The sequence below is a fragment of the Dermacentor albipictus genome, chromosome 7 (assembly GCF_038994185.2).
Source record: "Dermacentor albipictus isolate Rhodes 1998 colony chromosome 7, USDA_Dalb.pri_finalv2, whole genome shotgun sequence".
Lineage (NCBI taxonomy): Eukaryota > Metazoa > Arthropoda > Arachnida > Ixodida > Ixodidae > Dermacentor > Dermacentor albipictus.
In genome coordinates, this window is record NC_091827.1 from 138,777,522 (window position 1) to 138,796,838 (window position 19,317).

Below are 19,317 nucleotides of genomic sequence, written 5' to 3' on the forward strand. Positions count from 1 at the left end.
CAACCTATAACCCAAAGCTGGATACATTACACATGGTTAACCCTTGCTGGCCAGAAGACGGAAGCTACAGCAAGAAAATAGAAGAAAGGAAACATGGAAAAGTCGAAGAGAAAGAAAAAAAGATTAAAGAAGGGGATAGGAAAAGGCGACTGCCGATTTCCTCCAGATGGGTCAGTTCAGAGGTGCCGTCTACGTGAAGCATAGGGCCAAAATGGTATGTTGCCTCCACGAGGAGGCCTTAACAGTCCAAACACCCGGCATCAGCTCAACCCCCGGAATCCCCTGTTCCCCAGACACAGCTGGGGTGCGATCGGAGATGGTTGTTCGGCGCGTTCGTTCGGTTACCGGCGCGCACGATTGGCCTACTCCGCGCCGACGTCGCCAGCCGCGGGGCGCCGCCCCGTTTTTGGTGACGTCAAAATGACGACACGCCCCTGTCAATCATCCGCCCACCGAGCATTTCGTCCAAACGCGACGGGAGTTGAGAAGTTTGGAGCGATCACACGGCTTCGCATGGCGCGTCTGGTGGATTGGATTGGATCCAACAGGCGGCCTTTTCGGCTGCGGAATGGCACGTTTGAATCCAATGCATAGTTTAATTCTAGAAAATGGCGCTTCCGTTGGAAACAGGTTGTTGTGCTGGCGCACGGAGGAAGCAGGAGAGCGGGTGGCGGTGCGAAACGCGTTTGAAGAAATGGCAGAAAGTGAATTCCGGCGTCGTTTTTGTTTCTCGAAACAAATAATTCGTTGGTTGTACAGAGAAATTGACAACATCATCGGCGTCAGCGAGCCTCTGGGATGTTGTCGCTGCCTCTTGAAAAGGGCGCCACTCTTCCCGTCTTTTTTTTTTTTTTTCCTTCTCGCTGTGCGCGACACCACCTAGGGACGACGCAAAGAACCTAATAGTTATAAATTGCAGTAGTCACACGTACTGCTATTTGAAAACGTGTTTGGGCTTGAGAAGGAAAAATACATTTTTTTAGACAAAGATTTCATTCAATTGGAAGACGAGAAACATTTGGCTTTGTAGTATACTGTTTGCAAGCAGACGACAAACGACAGAGGTAAACTTCCGGGGAGGTGACCGCTTCCTGATTGGCTGCTCTCTCCGCCCCGCTGTCACAAATTTTGCATACTGCAACTTTGTGACGTTGCAGCAAGTGAACAGAACGCGTATCGAACAAAATATCTCCAATCGCGCTCATCATGGCGCTCTTTGGCCATTTCTGGCCCTTGCGCCAAAAAAAACAATATCCATCCATCTCCAATCGCGCCCCTGAACTGCAAACGGTTAGACGCGAGAGGGTCCAACCCTCGTGTGCTGGGGTACGTGGTGTAGCAACACACCAAACACCTGCTGATGCAGTCAGCCCAACGGGAGGGTCAGTATAGAATTCTTCTCCTGCTTTTAGTATATCATCGAAATTATTGATGACATTACCCTGATGACATTACCTGGTTATCTTCCAGTGCATTACACCTTGCCTTGTCCTATGCCAAGTTTTTTCTCACTGATTTCCTGCTTCTCAATGATTTCACGCGATTTCTTACTGCTTTCTCAATCTTTCCCATATTATAAATTTCCACTATCCCTTACTTTGTTGTTCTTGATCAGTTTAGACAGTTCCGTGAATCCTATCTGATCTCTTGATTACAGACTTTCATGCTTTGTCGTTGCTTTATTAGGTCCTCTGTTATTTGGGCAGCTTGCCAACTGGCTGCCTAGGTGCCTTACCTCCCACTTCAATTGCTGCTTCTGAAATCAGCCTAGTTACTGTTTCATTCACTACCTCCATGTTGCCTCCATCTTCCTGTTCAAAAAGCTGCATATTTGTTTGCAAGCAGCAGCCTTGATTCACCTGCTTATAGCCTAACTACATCTAGGTTGTCCAGTTCTTTCTTGAATAATTTTGCCCTTTCTTTACTCAAACTGAGAGTGATCCTAGACCTCACTAACCTATGATAACCGTCATTTACTCTGCCAAACACTTCTGCATCTTGCACTATGCTGGAATTGGCAGAAATTATGAAATCTATGTCATTTCTTGTTTCTCCATTAGGGCTTTTCCAGGTCCACTTACCGTTACTGCGCTTCCTGAAGAAAGTATTCATTATTCGGTGCCTATTCCTTTCTGCGAATTCTACCAACATCTCTCCTCTAGTGTTCCTAGTGTTCCTTCATAAAACTGTTCTATTTCTTCATCATTGTGACTGGAAGTTAGAGTGTAGGCTTGTGCTACCTTTAATCTATATCTCCCATTTAGTTTCATTACGACTGCTAACCTCTCAAAAATGCCATGGTTCATCAATGTTGCCCCCTATGTGTTCATGAATTAGAAGTTTTACCCTGTATTCTCTTATCTGGAATAACTCTGTAGCAGAAGACATGGCTATTAGACAGCACTATACATGCCTCACCAGTTCTTCTAACATCACTAAGGCCAATATCTTCCCAGGCAATGACTGATAATTTCTCAAAGAACCCTGCTATCCTAGCCTCACTCCAGAGAATTTGCATGTTAAACGTTGCCAAGATCAGTTTCCGGTGGTGGCCTGTCTGGATCTAAAGATTCTTAGCACCCTCTGCTGCCTCACAGGTCTGACCGACGTCTTGGCCAGGTGCTCCCGCAGTCGCTAGGGACTGAGGGCCATGGGTTAATTGCAAGAGTCGTGAGGGAGGTAGTGGCTGAATACTGCACAAGGGAGGCCAATTCCTGTTCTCATGAGGGATTGTCTTTGTTGAAGCTTAGTGGGCCTTCCTAATTTGGTTGCACCTGGACTAGTAAGAACCACCACGGGCTCTTCGCAATTGTTTTTTTGCCGGTGTCACACGCCACTACAAGTCTGAAAATGTAGTTGACTGGACAAGGATTTGTACTTACAACCTTCAGATTAGAAGCATGGTTTTTGCCTCTGCTCCATACCGCCACACTCTACATAGTGCTATGAAATTTCGATTTTTACAAAAATATGTCAACTTTTCTTCCCCGGGTAATGAACCTTCCCCCAAATTCTTCAAGTAGCAGGAGTCTACTTGGCAAGAACCCGACTGGCGACTGACCGACAGATAGATAAACCGACCGATTTAAGAGACAGCAGACGAAGAAAGCTTTGCTTTAATAAATAAATGGTAAAGGCATGAGGAGAAACTGTTTCCTTCTCTCTGGCACAGGATTGTCATACAACCAAGAAATACTTGTTGGATTTGCAGGATCGTGCCGCAAAAGTATTTAAGGGCACCTTTAGAGATCAGGGAATGTGGGAGAGTTGAAATTTTCTACAATGCATTATGCATACCTGATGTTGCCTTGATGCTGCACCAGAAGTGCGAGGTTGCGCAGTGTAGTCCTGGGTCGGAGCAGGGGTGGTTCCAGGCCCTGGGATGCGCACAGATGCAACACGTTGCTGTTGAGCCGTGCCACCAGGTTGCGGAAGTCGTCTTCATTCTCGTCTCGTGCACCAAACTGGCTGCAGGGAGCAAGCCAAATGCCTTTAACTTGACCCAAATGCCTTTAACATTAAAATTAAATTCTGGGGTTTTACGTGCCAAAACGACTATTTGACTATGAGGCCTACTGTAGTGAGAAAATATTGACCCCCTGGGGAGTATTTTGGAGGAGAGTCTACCTAGTGGACTCTCCATTTCAGCTGCTGCCGAGTGGCTAGACCTATATGGGAGAGAAGACAGGCTGGAGGCTCTTGTCTCCTTCAAGCTTGTTCAGCTGCACTCCAGCAGCGGGCAACATGGACAGTGCACTAGGTGAACTCCAACAGTATACTGCCCCCGAGGTGCTTTAACATGCATATAAATCTCGGCACACCAGCGTCTTTTGCATTTCACTGCCATCGAAATGTGGCAGAAATCAAACCCTCAACATCGAGTTCAGTTGCACAACTTCATAGCAACTAAGCCCTCATGCTGAGTCCAATTACCTTTGTCATAAAGGACATTGCTGCTAAACTTAGCAGCAGATTGCTTACTAGTTGGTAGCAGGATACATCGGAGCAGTGAAAAACACGTCCAAGGAAAGGAAGTTAGCTAGAACAGAAGAGGCAGCATAACACTTCACTTGTACCAAATGTAGAGTAAATAAGCGCCTCAAGTTGTAGCGTTCCTAGTTAAAGGACACAGTAGACGTAAAGCATTGCTGTGGAACTAGCGTCCATCTCGTCTACATTTTATTCTCACTTCCTTCTTCTCTTCTCCCGGTTCCCGCGCTTAATCTTCTATTCAAAGGCTCATACCGCTTCACCCTTCCAGGTTTCTTTTGCTAACCCCTCCTGGGGTAATACTTGAAAACGTTTCCAATCGAAGCACATTCAACTGAGCCCCGTTCACCAATGTACCACACAGTTTTCAATATTCCTTTCTCAGTGAACTGCGGGCTGCACCCCAAGCCACTGGTGTAGGAGCGATTGTGATGTCTTACAGCTGCTTCTAAAGAGCATTTCCGTCCACCAGGGAAACTATCGTACATCCTGATGTATTGTTTCAAATCTCGTATAGCACGCTCTGCAAGCCCATTCACCGCGGGATGGTATGGCGCACAGAATTTGATTGATATATTGTGGTCTCGAGCCCATCCTGCAAGTTTTTCACTCTTGAACGCTGGACCGTTGTCACATACGATCGTCCTGGTTGTCCTAAACATATCCCGTTGGAGGAGGGCGATGACACCATTCGCATCTTCTTTTCCTGCTCGTGCCGCGACCATCCTAGTGCACTCATCTATAGCCGGAAGAAAAGCTTACGTTTTTCGGACTCCTTCTCATTTCTTATTTAGCTCGGCAAAACCCAGGTGTATAACTTATATGACTTATATAACATATATAACAGGGTGTCTACCAAGTTGACATTTCCAAATTCCCTGAGTTTTCCAGGTTTTCCCTGAGCACCTTTGCGAAATTCCCTGAATGAGTCAGATCTTTGTTTTATGTCAAGACAGGCTGACACCACGTTGCTCGATGCTGTCACTCTCTAGTAAGCATGCTGAAACAAAAAAATGACTTAATCCAGTTTGAATAGTAAGGAGTAATATATATTTTATTTAAAAAGAAAACAGAAGGAAGGTGTTAGTAAAATGCACAGCAAAAGAAATGGTAAAGCCCATTCCAAATTGAGTCGAACATTTTCAAATACGAATGAAAAGGAGATGCATACATAAGTAAATATTTTTTTTAATATCAGCTATTTCTATCAACTGATAGTAAGCTCATCTGTATGAGGTCCTGAACTTTGTCACAACTAAGGTTCTCTCTCAGCAACTGGGAAGTCAACCTCAACTGTCCTGACATACTCTCAGCCCGTACACAACATCTCAGTGTTGGGTTTCACTGCGTAAACAATTTATTTTGGTTTGGATGAGGGACATCTGTGTCTCAGCATCAGCCATCACTTAGTTTTTTTAGCTCAAGCTCCTTCAAAAAGGTGGCGGCACCCTTCCTTTCTCGTTAATTCCTCAGTGCATCGGTCCTTTCTGTTCTCATCCTCCTTCTACCACGCTTTCACCACATGGATCATCTGAAGCATCCTCTTGGTCAGTTGTACAGTCAACATTTGATTTCTTGGACTTCCGAGGGGCCGCAAAAAAAAAATTGAAAAAAACGGGCAGTCTGAAAAAAATTAATGCATGTCTTTAACTGCCTTTAAGGGCTAAAATTACCACAGGCACGTCTCAAAAAGCTCTGAAGGCCTGCCAGTACGCTTTTTAGGCATATCAGGGCTTGTACTGTGACAGAAGACGACGTGCACGCATGTGTAATTAAGTAATGTATACTGTGTCCCGCGACAATTGCCCCCTTCCCACGCTTGTTATGCTTCACCGCCTAACACTAGTGTACCGAGGCGAAGCTAACTTTCGCAGACTGGCATTACGCAACGCGCTATTACGCAACGCGCTGTGCTCTGCGAGCTTCAAAGCCAATCGCTAGGATTACAAAGGCGGAGTCGGTGCCATTGGTGATAGCGGCGAATTCTTTCAATGAAAAACACGGTACCGCACGGCAAGAAGCTTAATAGCGAACATAGAAGCAGCTAGGCCTGACGTTGCCGCGGTGGTGGTTACGGATTTGCGGATTTGCCTGCGAGAGTGCCGGTTCGAGGCGGCGAGGTAATCAAAATAGCGGTGGTGGCGGCTTTGACTAATGCCATTTCAGACCTGCAGTCGGGGCAATATACATTGACTATATGGAGTACGTGGTGGTGCCGCAAAACCGTGCAAATTATCGGGCATGTCCGAAAAATCGGGCGTCTAGAAAATCGGTCGTTAACTACTCTGGCAATACATCGTGCCGATGACACGGCGTCAATAATGATTCGTTGCGATTCCTCTGTTACTGGAGCTAGCATTAACACGACTTTCGTTCCCTTTCAATAAAGTTACAGCTAATTTTCCCTGATGGAAGCACAAATTCCCTGAGTTTTCCCTGAGTTTTTCCAGACTGTTCAAATTCCCTGAGAATTCCCGGTTTTCCCAGTTGGTAGACACCCTGATATAACTTATAAGGTATTATCATGGCGTCCGTAGGCTGCTTATATTTCACTTTGTTGACTTGACAAACATGGCATGAATGAACGTATTGATTGACGTCTTCTTTCATGTGAGGCCACGTAAATCCCTTGACTAGCTTGTTGCAGGTGCGCCAAAATCCGTCGTGTCCTCCAGATTCTGGGCTATCGTGGTACAAATAAAGCACCCTGGAAACCAGCGTTGGCGGGACTTGATAGCGACCTTCCATAAAAATCAATTGCTCAGTGCCATCCCACAATTTAATTTCATTGATTTTTTCAGATTGTTCTTTGCTAGCCTGTATCATAAGTCTAGACAATGCATCTGCATCAGTCAAAAGGGGTCCAGCTCTGTGGGAGATGGTGAAATCAAACTGCTGCAAGTAGTTCACCCATCTGGCGATACGTCCCTTAGGTTGGGTCATTATCAAGAGATGAGTGAGTGCCTGGTGATTCGTGAACAAAGTAAACTTCGCACCTTCTAGGTACGTACAGAAGTACTGAATTGCTTTAAGGACAGCAAGAGCTTCCTTTTCAGTAGTGGTGTAATTGACTTCAGGTGGCTTGAGGGTGTAGCTGTAGTAGCCTACTACATGTCGCTTTTCTCGGCCGGATGCTTCTGGACATTTCTGGTACAAGACTGCACTTGTTCCATAATGTGAGGCGTCGGTATTCAGTTCAAAGGGTAACGTGATATCTGGTATGCGTAGAATAGGGTCAGCAGAGATTCTGTGCACCAGATCATGGTAGACTCTTTCACATTCCTCATCCCATTCAAATGGAACTTCTTTCTGCGTTAGGCGCGTGAGGCATCTTGTTTTTATGGCAAAGTCTTTAATGAAAGGTCTGAAATGTCCTGCTAATCCCAAAAACACACGCGATGAGAGGACGTCATATGGTTTCACCAGTTGGGATATTCTCTCGACGGACTCTTGTTTCGTGCTTTTGGTAGTCCCATCAAAGACTCTTCCAAGAAACACAACTTTTCTTTGAAAGAATGCACTTTTCTTTAAATTAACCTTGAGTTGTGCCAAGCTCAGAGCATTTAATACCCGAGACAGGTGTTCCTGATGCTGAGCCTCTGTTTTGGAGAAGACGATAATATCGTCTATGTACACGTTACAAAAGACACCTAGGAAAGGCTTCAGGACTTCGTTCATATACTTCTGGAACCATGCTGGTGAGTTTTTCCAGCCGAAAGAAAGCCGGTTATACTCGTACAGATCGAAGGGCGTGATAAAAGCAGTGTACATTTTTGTTTCTTTGGTTAGCGGGATCTGCCAGAAACCTTTGCACAAGTCAATGCGTGAAAAACTCTGGCAACAACCTGTCTCATCTATAATCGTGTCTATCTTCGGCATGGGGAATGGTATAGGTTCTGTCTGGTTATTGAGAACCCTGTAATCTGTGCACAGTCTGAAAGTTCCGTCTTCCTTCGGAGCAATAGTTATGGGAGAGGTGAAGGGTGACACCGAAGGCCGGATTATATCGGCGTCTAGCATCTCCTGCAATTCTTTCTTCAACCATATCTTGCGTTCTTTTGACATGTTATAAGGTGATTTTCAGATGACGGTCTTGCCAGTTAGTTCGAAAGGCACCTTGTGCGACTTCATCGCTTGTGGATAGCTTCCTATGCATACCAGTTCAGGGTAGGTCGTTGCAATATCCTCCGCGCACTTGACAATTCGCAGGTTATCTTTTCTATCCTGCTGTGTCTCTTCCTTTGATAGTCCTTCTACTAAAACCGCATTGTCCCAATATACGTTGATTTTTAGTTTCTTTATATCTGGTCTGGATAGCAGAAAGTCGTATGTCACCCCCTCTATCACCAGTACTTCACTCTATTTCATGACCTTGGAACTCGATGTTTACTGAGGCCCACTGATTGTGCATTGTCACTTTTCCATCGTAACCTTGCACCCGTAGTACTCCTCCACTATGCAGGTGACTTGCATCTACCAGCTTGGCATTTATTATAGACACAGAAGCACTGCTATCAACCAAAGCCATCATATGTCTGTTTCCCACTTTGACCAGAATGTGAAGTAGGCTAGAGCAAGTTAAATAAACAGTCTCAGTTGTGGTCATCGGGTCGGACTGATCCCCCTTGTTTATTAGTTTTTTATCGTCGGAGACTCTTGAGCATATGAAAGTAGGGGGACAGGGTCGTTGTCGAGGTTATTCACTCGACCTCTGGGAGCACGCCAACCCAAGTTCTCTGTACTGCCTGCAAGGCGGCTCGGTTCTCGCGGATGACAGCTTGACCAATCCGCGCCGGTCCGTCTGAAGCAACTGCTGGAGCTAGCGGTTATATTTTCTTCTGAAGTAGATGGTATGTCGTGAAGGCACTCCAGGAGCCCGTCCATAGCTTTAGGTGAGTGTACTTGCACTAGCTTCAGGACTTCCGCGTGCAGTCCGTGCATTATTAGTGCTAATACGGCAGAAGGAGGAAGCATAGGCTCGGCCAGCTTTAAAAGGCGGCGTTTTTCAAAGAAATACTCGATGGGGGAGCCCTGCTTGACTTTGAAATTAAGTGCGACGTCCCATCTTTGCACTGGGTTGCTTCGAAATGTCGTCAAGAATTTTTCCTTCCACTGGTTCCAAGAGTTGCCACCATCTTCAATAATGTGCAGATCGTACCACTTCAGTGCAATACCTCTTAAAAAACTACGCATGTTAGTAATCTTGTCCTCATTGGAGTGCCATTTGTTCTTCCCAGCGGCATATTCATAGAATTTAAGCCAACTCTCCGGGCTTGACAACATGCCGTCGAACGCATCAGGTTCTACAAAATTAGTTGCCAGCTTCTCAGCGTTTAGAGAGCTTATAAGCGATGTCACCAGTTGGTTTTGTTGCGCAATCTGTTCTTGTTGTAGCTGAAGAGCTTTCAAAATGAGGCTCACCTCTTCTGTCGAAGACAGTAATCCAGAGTCCTTTCGACGCATTGGTTGAAGAACTAATTCGTTGAAGATCGCCAGACGCAAGTTCACTTTCACCGCAACCTTCCGACGTAGTTCAGCAATGTCCATGGAAGCCTTCTCTAAAACCAGGTTCACGAGTTCTGCCGAGTTGAGTTCGCAAGGTAGTTCCACCGCTGGTTCGTCTTGAGCTTGGTATCTCAAAAAGATTATCTTCTCTGCGGAGGTCTCCTCGAAGAAAAATGCAACCCACATGTTGGAGTCAGTTGTCGGCTGCGCCAAAATAACGTAGCATTCCTAGTTAAAGGACACAGTAAACGTAAAGCATAGCTGTGGAACCAGCGTCCATCTCGTCTACATTTTATTCTCACTTCCTTCATCCCTTCTCCTGTCTCCCATTTCCCGTGCTTCTTCATCTTCTATTCGACACCCCCCGTGGTTGCTCAGTAGCTATGGTGTTGGGCTGCTGAGCACGAGGTCGCGGGATCGAATCCCGGCCGCGGCGGCCGCATTTTGATGGGGGCGAAATGCGAAAACACCCGTGTACTTAGATTTAGGTGCACGTTAAAGAACCCCAGGTGGTCCAAATTTCCGGAGTCCTCCACTCAACGTGCCTCATAATCAGAAAGTGGTTTTGGCACGTTAAACCCCATAATAAATAAAAAAAAAACCTATTCGAAGGCTCATAGCGCTTCATATTTTATATATATATATATATATATATATATATATATATATATATATATAAGAACTAATGGGGGCAGAGGAAGAAAATGTATACTTTTTTTAAAGCTTGCCCCAAACAAATACCTTTTGTGGGATACATATGTGCTTTATTAATGGTTTAGCTCTAAAAATGCAACGTAAAGCATAAACAAACTTGGCAAGCAACAGACTGCATTTAGATCACTCACTTTCAGCGACTTTGCTGGTGCTGTCTGGCCTGTTTCAGGAAATTGTCTGAATAAACTCATTTGAAGCGAGTACCCCTCAGACACACAGTGTCTTGATGCCCCACAAAGAGGGTGGGCGTGAGTAGCACCAATATATTTTCTTTTTTTTTCTTCACAGTGAACCTTCATTAACATGAACTATTGACATCTCAAAACATTCATTTAAGTGTATCCATGCCATGGTGTCAATTCCATGTTTCTCACCCCTTATCTCTAAAGGTTTCTGTGCCAGATTAGATATTTTGAAATTTTGACTGCAAAAGATCAGGGAAAGTTCACTACCCGAGGGTTTCTATACTTAGTGTGCAGCTGCATTATCACCAAAAAGTGAAAACATAATTCTGCAGCCATGGCAACCTCTGATTAATGGCATCAACACATGTTTTAATGCACCTTATCATTGCACCAGCTTGCACACTCTCCTGCAAGAGAGTCCCTAACGTCACTTCACTTCTGCTGAAGTGTGCCTCCGCAATTTGCATCACGCTGACCAAAGTTGGAGAGATCAAGGTCAGAGAGAGTAACCCTTGGCAATCATTGCTATTTTCCCTATGCATGAAAATTATGGATGATTTTGACCAAACTTTGCAGTTGATCTCGGATTGTGGAGAATCTTTTCATGAAAGTGCAGCCGAACCACTTGTAACAATATTGAAGTGCAAAAAAAATCACATTGTTGTGACCGATTAATGCCATAACCCAGGTTGCAGAAAAATAGCCGAGGGGCAGACATTCAAACATTTTAATTAATCAGAAATAAAGTACAGTCAAACCCACTTATAGCATTACTGGTTTTAACAATACTTAGATGTAACAATGAGCAGTTGCTACATCACAAACTTTTCTGCATGTTCTATGGTAAAATAAACCACTTACTACGATGCTACCATGCCTCATTATTGGCTGTACATTCAATGACAGATTTTTCTAACACGCCCAATAATTCGGACAGCTTCACAGCCCCACTACATACCCCATAAAGTCAATGTACAAGAATGCCTGAAATTTTAGATGCAAGAACCCTTTGATGTCTGATTTTTCTGACTTTTTGCCATGACTGCAGGTCTGAAACAGCATTGATCAAAGCCACCACCGCCTTCATTTTGATTATCTTACTGCCTCCAACGAGTGTTCTCGCACGCAGATTCGCTGGCAGCCGAAGCCACCACTGCGGCAATGCTAGGCCTAACTGCTTCGACGTTTGCTACTAAGCTTCTTGCTGTTCGGTGCCATGTTTTTCATTGAGAGAATTCACCACTGCCAGCAATGGCACCGATTCCGCCTTTGTAATCCTTGCCACGGGCTTCGAAGCTTGAAGGCACAGCTCGATGCATAATACAGTTTCAGTCAGCTTCGCCTCAATATAGCAATGTTACGCGGTGAAGCATATGCCAAGCATTGAGGTGAAACAAACCATGAGTGGGAAGGGGCCATTGTCACGGGACACACTATGTCTTCTTTAATTATACAAGCGTACTCGCCGTGGTTGCTCAGTGACTATGGCGTTAGGCTGCTGAGCACGAAGTTGTGGGATCAACTCCCGGCCATGGCGGCCACATTTCGATGGGGGCAACATGCAAAAACACCTGTGTGCTTAGATTTAGGTGCACGTTAAAGAATCCAAGGTGGTCAAAATTTCCGGAGCCCTCCACTATGGCATGCCGCATAATCAGAAAGTGGTTTTGGCACGTAAAATCTCATCTTAAATTTTTTTTTTTCATTATAGAAGCGTGCACTTGCTGTCCACAGTCAGATTACGAACACCAGTATGCCTAATACGTGTACTGGCAGGCCTTCAGAGCTTTGTCGGACATGCCTGTGGTAATTTCAGCCCTTTGAGGAAGTAAGAAGCATGCATGAACTTTTTCGGACATTCTCGCAGCCCCTAAAGTGTCTGAGAAATCGGACATTGACTGTAACAATTAAGTCTGGCTATTGGGTGCCTGTATCAAAAAGAAAAGGTACGTGAGAATTACGGAAAGAAAAACAACAAAACACCACAAGCAGTTTCGCCACATCTGCCTTTGTTCTGCGCGCCCCACACAGCAAGCCTTCGTCGCCCCTCTCCGTTCCAACCCTTCGAAGTCGGCAAAAGGGCGGAAAGGAGATGGGGGAGAGGCACCCGAAGCCAGTGATGCGATGCAATGAAGGAAAGCTGTGTGGGGTGCGCGTCACAAATATGAGCATAGCAAAACGGCCTTGCGCCTTCTTCCTCCCACTTGTCTACCCTGTTCTTCAAGGCAATGTGGCGAAGGCGTGCCATGGCAAAGGCATGCCGTGAAGGGTGCGCAGCACGAAAGGTGATGTAGTGAAGCGGCTCGCTAATTTTTAGAGCGCAGCTCAGAAGCGTGTTTCACATGCAAGTGATTTTGGGCCAGAAACACTGCAGCATCCGTCACGTGAGCAAGCCTCCTTTCCCAAAACCAGCTTTTTGAGCAGTGCACGCCGCTGCGATCACGACCAAGGAGGTTTAACTAAAACTTGCTGGAGCAGAGAGGGCACCCTTAAGCTGAAGCTGTATGCCACCATCTTGCCATAGGCAGAAAGCACGACTTCCATCACGGTAGCCGCAGTGTGGTGTGTCAGAGTGGTGCTGTCCAGACGTTATAATGGCTACACCGTGTGTTGCGTACAGCTGCACAAATCGAGCTAAAAAGTTCGCTGGCATTACATTTCACTTGTAAGTAGCACACTTCGAGCTTCACGAAAACTTCTCTACCTGTTGCAATGCATGCTGACAGCTCACAATCTGTCGCCAATTTCACATTAAACGGCCATTGTTTTTTCCAAGCAGGTTTCCCAAGGACCCAAATGTACGAAGCACATGGGATCAGGCTGTTTGGTGGCAAAGCTGGAATCCAAAAGACAGTGATTATATATGTTCGAGGTACTTTACGCCCAAATGTTTTGACAGGACCAGGCAGACAATACGGCTGCGACTGAGAAGTTGTCCGACCATGTATGACACATTTCCAAAGCACCTGCAAAAGCCGGTGAATACGCATTCTTGTGCCAGTTGATATTGCCGGTGCCGTGCGTGAATAGGAAAACGCGCCATTTGCTATTCGCTGAAATTAGATGACTCCCTATATTTTGTCATTGGTTGCTGTGTTGTGTTAATTAAAATGGTTGCTTGCAACTACGAGGTGTTAAGTAGTGTCATTTGGGCAATATACGAGAAGCTGTTCTGTCTTATATTTGTGCGTTTTCTGTTCTCATATTTGTGTTTGCTTTACGCAATGCAGCGAGTAAAGCCAGTAACTTTAAACTCTGCAATTATCATTCCAGCTGAAAGACAGTGACCACCACTGAGACTTCAGAGTACTCAAGCCGACAGAGATGTTAAGTTGACAAAGTTGTTGAAGATGTGGCTGTTGAATCGCCTACAAAGCAGCATTACAAAGAAATGCTTCACATCTTTCAAGAGGAGACAAGACAGCTCAAGAAGAAGATCAAAGTTTTGCAGCAGAGCAGGCCGAGATTGACCAAAAAGAACGAGACTGCTCAAGAGATAATAATGAATATTGTTACGAAGAAGTGCGAAGAAACTGTTTTATTTACAGGAGAATTGGACGATGATGGTAGCGTGATCATAGCACAGCCCGGCCTCTCTAACTTCTCGTTCTCTTCGTCCTTTCTCTTCTCCCTTCTTGTCCACGCCTTTCGTATTTGTTACATTTCCCGCAAGCAGACGAAGCCCGTGGGGCGAGTCAGGATATACAAGCAGGGTAGAAAGGCTTCAGGCGAGCAATATGAGTCAGCTGAGTTCTGCTTGATCCCCGACCATTGCACAGGAGGCGAGCTATGATGTAAGTGAGTTCGCTCAGGCGGTCCACAACTACAAATGGGCCTGAATATTGTGACAAGAACTTTTGGCACAATCCACGCTAGCGTTGCGGTGTCCAAAGAAGGAACAAGTCACCTTTTTCCAACGATACTTGTACATGACGGTCATCGTATCGCTCTTTCGACCGACTTTGCGAGGCCAGAGTACGAAGACGAGCTATTCGACGGGCTTCTTCGGCGAGACACAAAGTCTTCAATACAGAATCGTCACTGTGCAGAACGAAGGGTAAGAAAATGTCGAGAGAGCTTCGCGGTAACCTTGCATACAGGAGATAAAATGGGCTATAGTTCGCGTTTCACCGTGTTGTATGCGTAAGTGATGAACAGAAGCACGTCATCCCAGTTCTTATGATTGGAGGAGACGTACATGGCAAGCGTGTTGGTCAGCGTCCTGTTCGTCCTTTCCACGAGGCCATTGGTCTGTGGATGATACGGCGTGGAATGACGGAACCGTGAAGTACACAAATGAAGTAACTCTTCAATGGCATCAGCCGTGAACTGGCGACCACGGTCGCTGTAGATGACATGTGGTGGGCCATGACGAAGGACCACAGAACGCAGCAGGAAGACCGCCACGCAAGCAGCGGTGGAAGACGGTATGGCTGCAGTTTCTGCATACCGTGTAAGATGGTCTACGCAGACAATTATACAATGGTTAGATAACGGGAATGGACCCAAAAGGTCAATGCCTACTTGCTCGAATGGCGTACTGGGCGGTGTCAATGGCCGAAGGGGACCCGGCACTGCGGTGGTCGGTCGCTTGTGACGTTGGCATGTTTCACATCTAGCAACATAGCGCTTGGTTGTTTTGTACATCTTGGGCCAGTGAAAGCGTTCCTGCGTGCGGTGCAGCGTCTGTACGAAGCCGAAATGACCAGCTGTCACATCGTCATGCATAGTGCGTAGGACGTCGGAGCGGAGACTCTCGGGGACAACAAGCAGAATACGTGCTCCATGCCCGGATTAATTAGTTTTGTAGAGCAATTTATCACAGAAATTAAAGCGACCGCTGCCTTTAGAAGTACAGGCGGCGACAAAAAGCAGATCGAGGGTAACATCATTCCGTTGTTCTCGCTGAAAGTCTGCCGCGTCAGGGAACGAAGAAGTAACAGCAGCGAGACAGTCGTCAAAATTCTCAGCATCGCAGTCGGTAGTCGCAAGAGGAATCCGAGAGAGGCAGTCTGTGTCAGCGTACGCGTCAGCGCGTATGCGTCAGCGTACTTTTGTACGATAATACAAAGTCGTATTTATGGAGGTGCAGTGCCCAACGTGCGAGGCGACCAGAGGGATCACGCAAATCGACCAGCCAGCACAAAGAATGACGTTCGGTGATAACATAGATAGCACCGAAACTTTTGTATAGCGAAAATGGCTGCCAGGCATTCCTGTTCCGTAACCGTATAATTGCGTTCAGATTTGCTCATGCAACGACTGGCATATGCGACAATATGTTCTGCGCCACTGTGATGCTGTACAAGCACCGCTCCTATCCCGATTCCACTAGCATCAGTGTGAACTTCAGTCGGGAAACATGGATCGAAGTGACGCAAGAGAGGTGCTGACGTTAGTATAAACTTCAGTTGAGAGAATGATGCGTCACACTCTGGTGTCCAATTGAAGGATGCATTTTGTCGTTGAATACGTGTCAATGGGTAAACGATGTCAGCAAACCGGGGAACAAAACGACGAAAATACGAACACAGGCCAATGAATGAGCGGAGTTTTCGTGCTGACTGCGGTAGTTTGAAGGAGTTCACCACTTCAATCTTACAAGGATCGGGTCTGACGCCATCCTTGTCGACTAAGTGTCCGAGGACCAGTGTTTGACGTTCACCGAACCGACACTTTTTTGAGTTTAGAACCAGTCCAGCTTTCTCAATGCAGTGGAGAACGAGGCTGAGGCATTCGTTATGTTCTTCAAACGTGCGGCCAAAGATTACAACATCATCGAGGTAACACATACATATCTCCCACTTTAGACCACATAGTACTGTGTCCATGAATTTTTCAAAGGTGGCAGGAGCATTGCAAAGGCCAAAAGGCATAACATTAAATTCGAATAGGCCATCTGGAGTCACAAAAGCAGTTTTTTCCTTGTCGGCAGGGTCCATAGGTATTTGACAGTACCCCGATCGCAAATCAAGTGTTGAGAAGTAAGAAGCAGCGTGTAAGCAATCAATGACGTCATCGATTCGCGGTAGTGGATAAACATCCTTCTTCGTCACTGCGTTTAGATGTCTAATCTACGCAGAATCTCCAGGAGCCATCTTTTTTTCGGACCAGGATTACTGGGGCTGCCCATGGACTAGACGACTCTGGAACGACACCTTTGTTCATCATCTCCTTGACTTGCTCTGCAACAACTTTGCGCTCAGACGATGACACTCGGTAGGGCTTCAGGCGGATGGGGTGTGCTGAGCCGGTATCTGTTCTGTGACGAGCGCGGGACGACGGTAAATGAAGGGGTGCATCTTCATGCGTGAAGTCAAATGCCACCTCATGCCTGGCAAGGACCTGTACTAGTGCTTGCCGTTCCGATGTACCGAGAGCCTTGCTGATCATGCCAAGCATTAGCTCTTCAGAATGGCGATTATTGCAAGGAGAGCAAGCTTTAGAGACGTCCGTAGTTGGGGCCGCTATTGAGCTACATGCGGCGTTATCGACGAGAGCGATTTTCATACCGCGAGGAAGGACAACTGGCGTGGCGGAACAATTCAGTGCCCACAATGTGGCGACTCCTTTCGTCATGCACACAACAAAGCAGGGCACAAGTACAGTCAAACCTCGATATATCGAACACGGATATATCGAATTATTGCGTATATCAAACACTTTCTATATCACGTGGAAAATCACATGCATTTTTTATTTTTTATTTCGAACGGGGCCGGATGTAAAATGGATATATCGAACTCCGCCGCCCCAGACGAAGTGCGCTCTGTTGACAGGAGGCGAGCTTTCCCGCAACGCTCTCGAAGATAGCGGCGGCGCGATGGGCGTTTCAGACTGCTGCATACGACAGCTGCCCACATCTGTTGCGCCGAGGCACCATTTGAACGTAGCGGCGTACGCACGCGGCGGCTTGGCGTGGCCATGGCTTGGCCAGGAGTTTGACAACATCAACAACATGTACGTGTCGGTGCTGCCGTTTGTGTTACGCCAGTCGTTGTGTGTGTGGCGTAGGCCTGTCGTGGTTGGTGTGATGGCTGCAAACGCGAAGAAGCGTACGACCTTGGCATTTGCTGCGAAATTGGAAGTGATACAGCGCGTTGAAAATGGAGAAAAGAAATCGAGCGTCGCCGAAGCTTTCAACATCCCAAGGAGTACTTTGAGCACTGTGCTGAAAAATAAGAGTGACATAAAGGCCAAGGCTTGAATGGTCCGTGTTCTGATTTATTCTTTCTTTGTCAAGCACTCTGTCAATATATCATTGTACAATTTTTATATCTGTAGCACGGGTTTGTATGCAAGCGACGTGCAAACTATCAGTCTTTCGCTACTTTTCAGTGCGTACGTAGTGCGAGCCTTGTGTAATGTGTTCTTGTATCGTTATTTTTGATCATTTTTTCATATGTACTGTCCACTCCTGCCTACGGCCTTCTCTGAAGGCCGGCAGTATTTCTCAAATAAAAAAATAAAAATAAACACTTCCACCATTATAGATATGCAATGCTTCTACCATGAGACGCATGTCTTCAACCTTATGCCTGTACAATATCGCGCATTCATCTAACTCTGGCATGCAGTTACAATCTTGGCAATGTAAAAAAAGATTAGAAGGCGATCCAGCGGTTAACAACCTTTTGTGTTCCATTAGCCTCTGACTGATGCACCGTCCCGTTTGCCCTACGTAGAACTGGCCATAGCAAAGGGGAATTTTATAAACCACACCCATACGACAGTCAGTAAAACTGTTGTTCTTATGTGCTTCACTGGACAAATATCTGTTCTTTTTTTGCCTTTTACCTGCTCCTTTTTTCTCTGTATGGCAGCGCATATGTTACCTAGCTTATTGGGAGCAGTGAAAGCAACATTAACATCATATCTACTTGGGACTTTTTTAAGCCTGTGCGACACTGAATGAATGTACGAAATAGCCACTACTCTTTTTTTTGCTATTACTGCTTTCTGTAATCGTGTCCATCCCCCTCGAAACCAACTTCTTTAGGCGCTCAGCCACAGTGGCCACTGCTTCACTAGGATAACCTGCTTCTAATAGGCGGCAGACCCGCGCATTAAAACTAGCACTCATTTTGTGCATGCAGGATCTGGTGAGAGAAGACTTAAGGCACAACATGGCGATTCCGTGTTTTACTACTTTGGAATGCTTGGATTGAGAGTTTAACAATGGCTTCAAAGATCTTGGGGAGTACTGCCAAAAAACATGATTTTGTTCTAAGACCAAGGAAATGTCAAGAAACTGAATTACGCATAGCTGGGGAAATTCCTTGGTAAACTTTAATCCTCTTCCATAAAGTTTTAATTGCTCACTTACTGAGGTAGCAGCGGAATCGAATTCTTCCCCATTGCAGAAAATCAGGTAATCATCAACGTAACGAAATTACTTGATAACGCTATCACCTAAGGCTTTCTCTAAGCAGCTGTCAACTGTACTCAGGTAAATATTGCTAAGAAAAGGAGCAACCTTTGCGCCAATACAAATGCCTGATTTCTGCAGAAAAACACCATAATGAGTGTTGACCACCCAATAAGTGTTGACTACATGTACATTGAAAGAACTTCTAGAAAAGCTCCCATGGAAACACCGCATCTGTCAACAAAAGCCGACTCTTGCACTTGTTCTTAAATGCACTCATTTACGGAATTGAGCAACCTGTCATCCGGCAAGGAATAATACAGGTCTTCGATATCCATACTAAAAGTTGTACAATCACCAGGATTTTCCTCTCTTAAATACTGAACTAGTGCCTGAGAATTACGCAAGCAAGAGGGGTCTGAAAAAACTAGTGAAGCTAAGCAGTTCTGTAGGTAACTAGCGACACAGATCTGCCACGTCCCTTTCTCTGAATCTACAGCACGAAAAGGAACTTCTTGCTTATGGGTCTTTGCCAAGAAAAACAGTTCTAAGGTG

General features: G+C 45.8%; 1 protein-coding gene across 2 annotated transcripts in view; it reads right to left on the bottom strand.

Annotated features, from left to right (window-relative positions):
* Positions 1–19,317, bottom strand: part of Atg14 (autophagy related protein 14) — a 251,020-nt gene that overhangs the window by 89,965 nt on the left and 141,738 nt on the right. For both annotated transcript variants that reach the window (XM_065425403.2, XM_065425404.1), the window contains exon 9: positions 3,298–3,468. In XM_065425403.2, the coding sequence (XP_065281475.1) occupies positions 3,298–3,468 (171 nt within the window). The remainder of the gene's footprint in view (positions 1–3,297; positions 3,469–19,317) is intronic.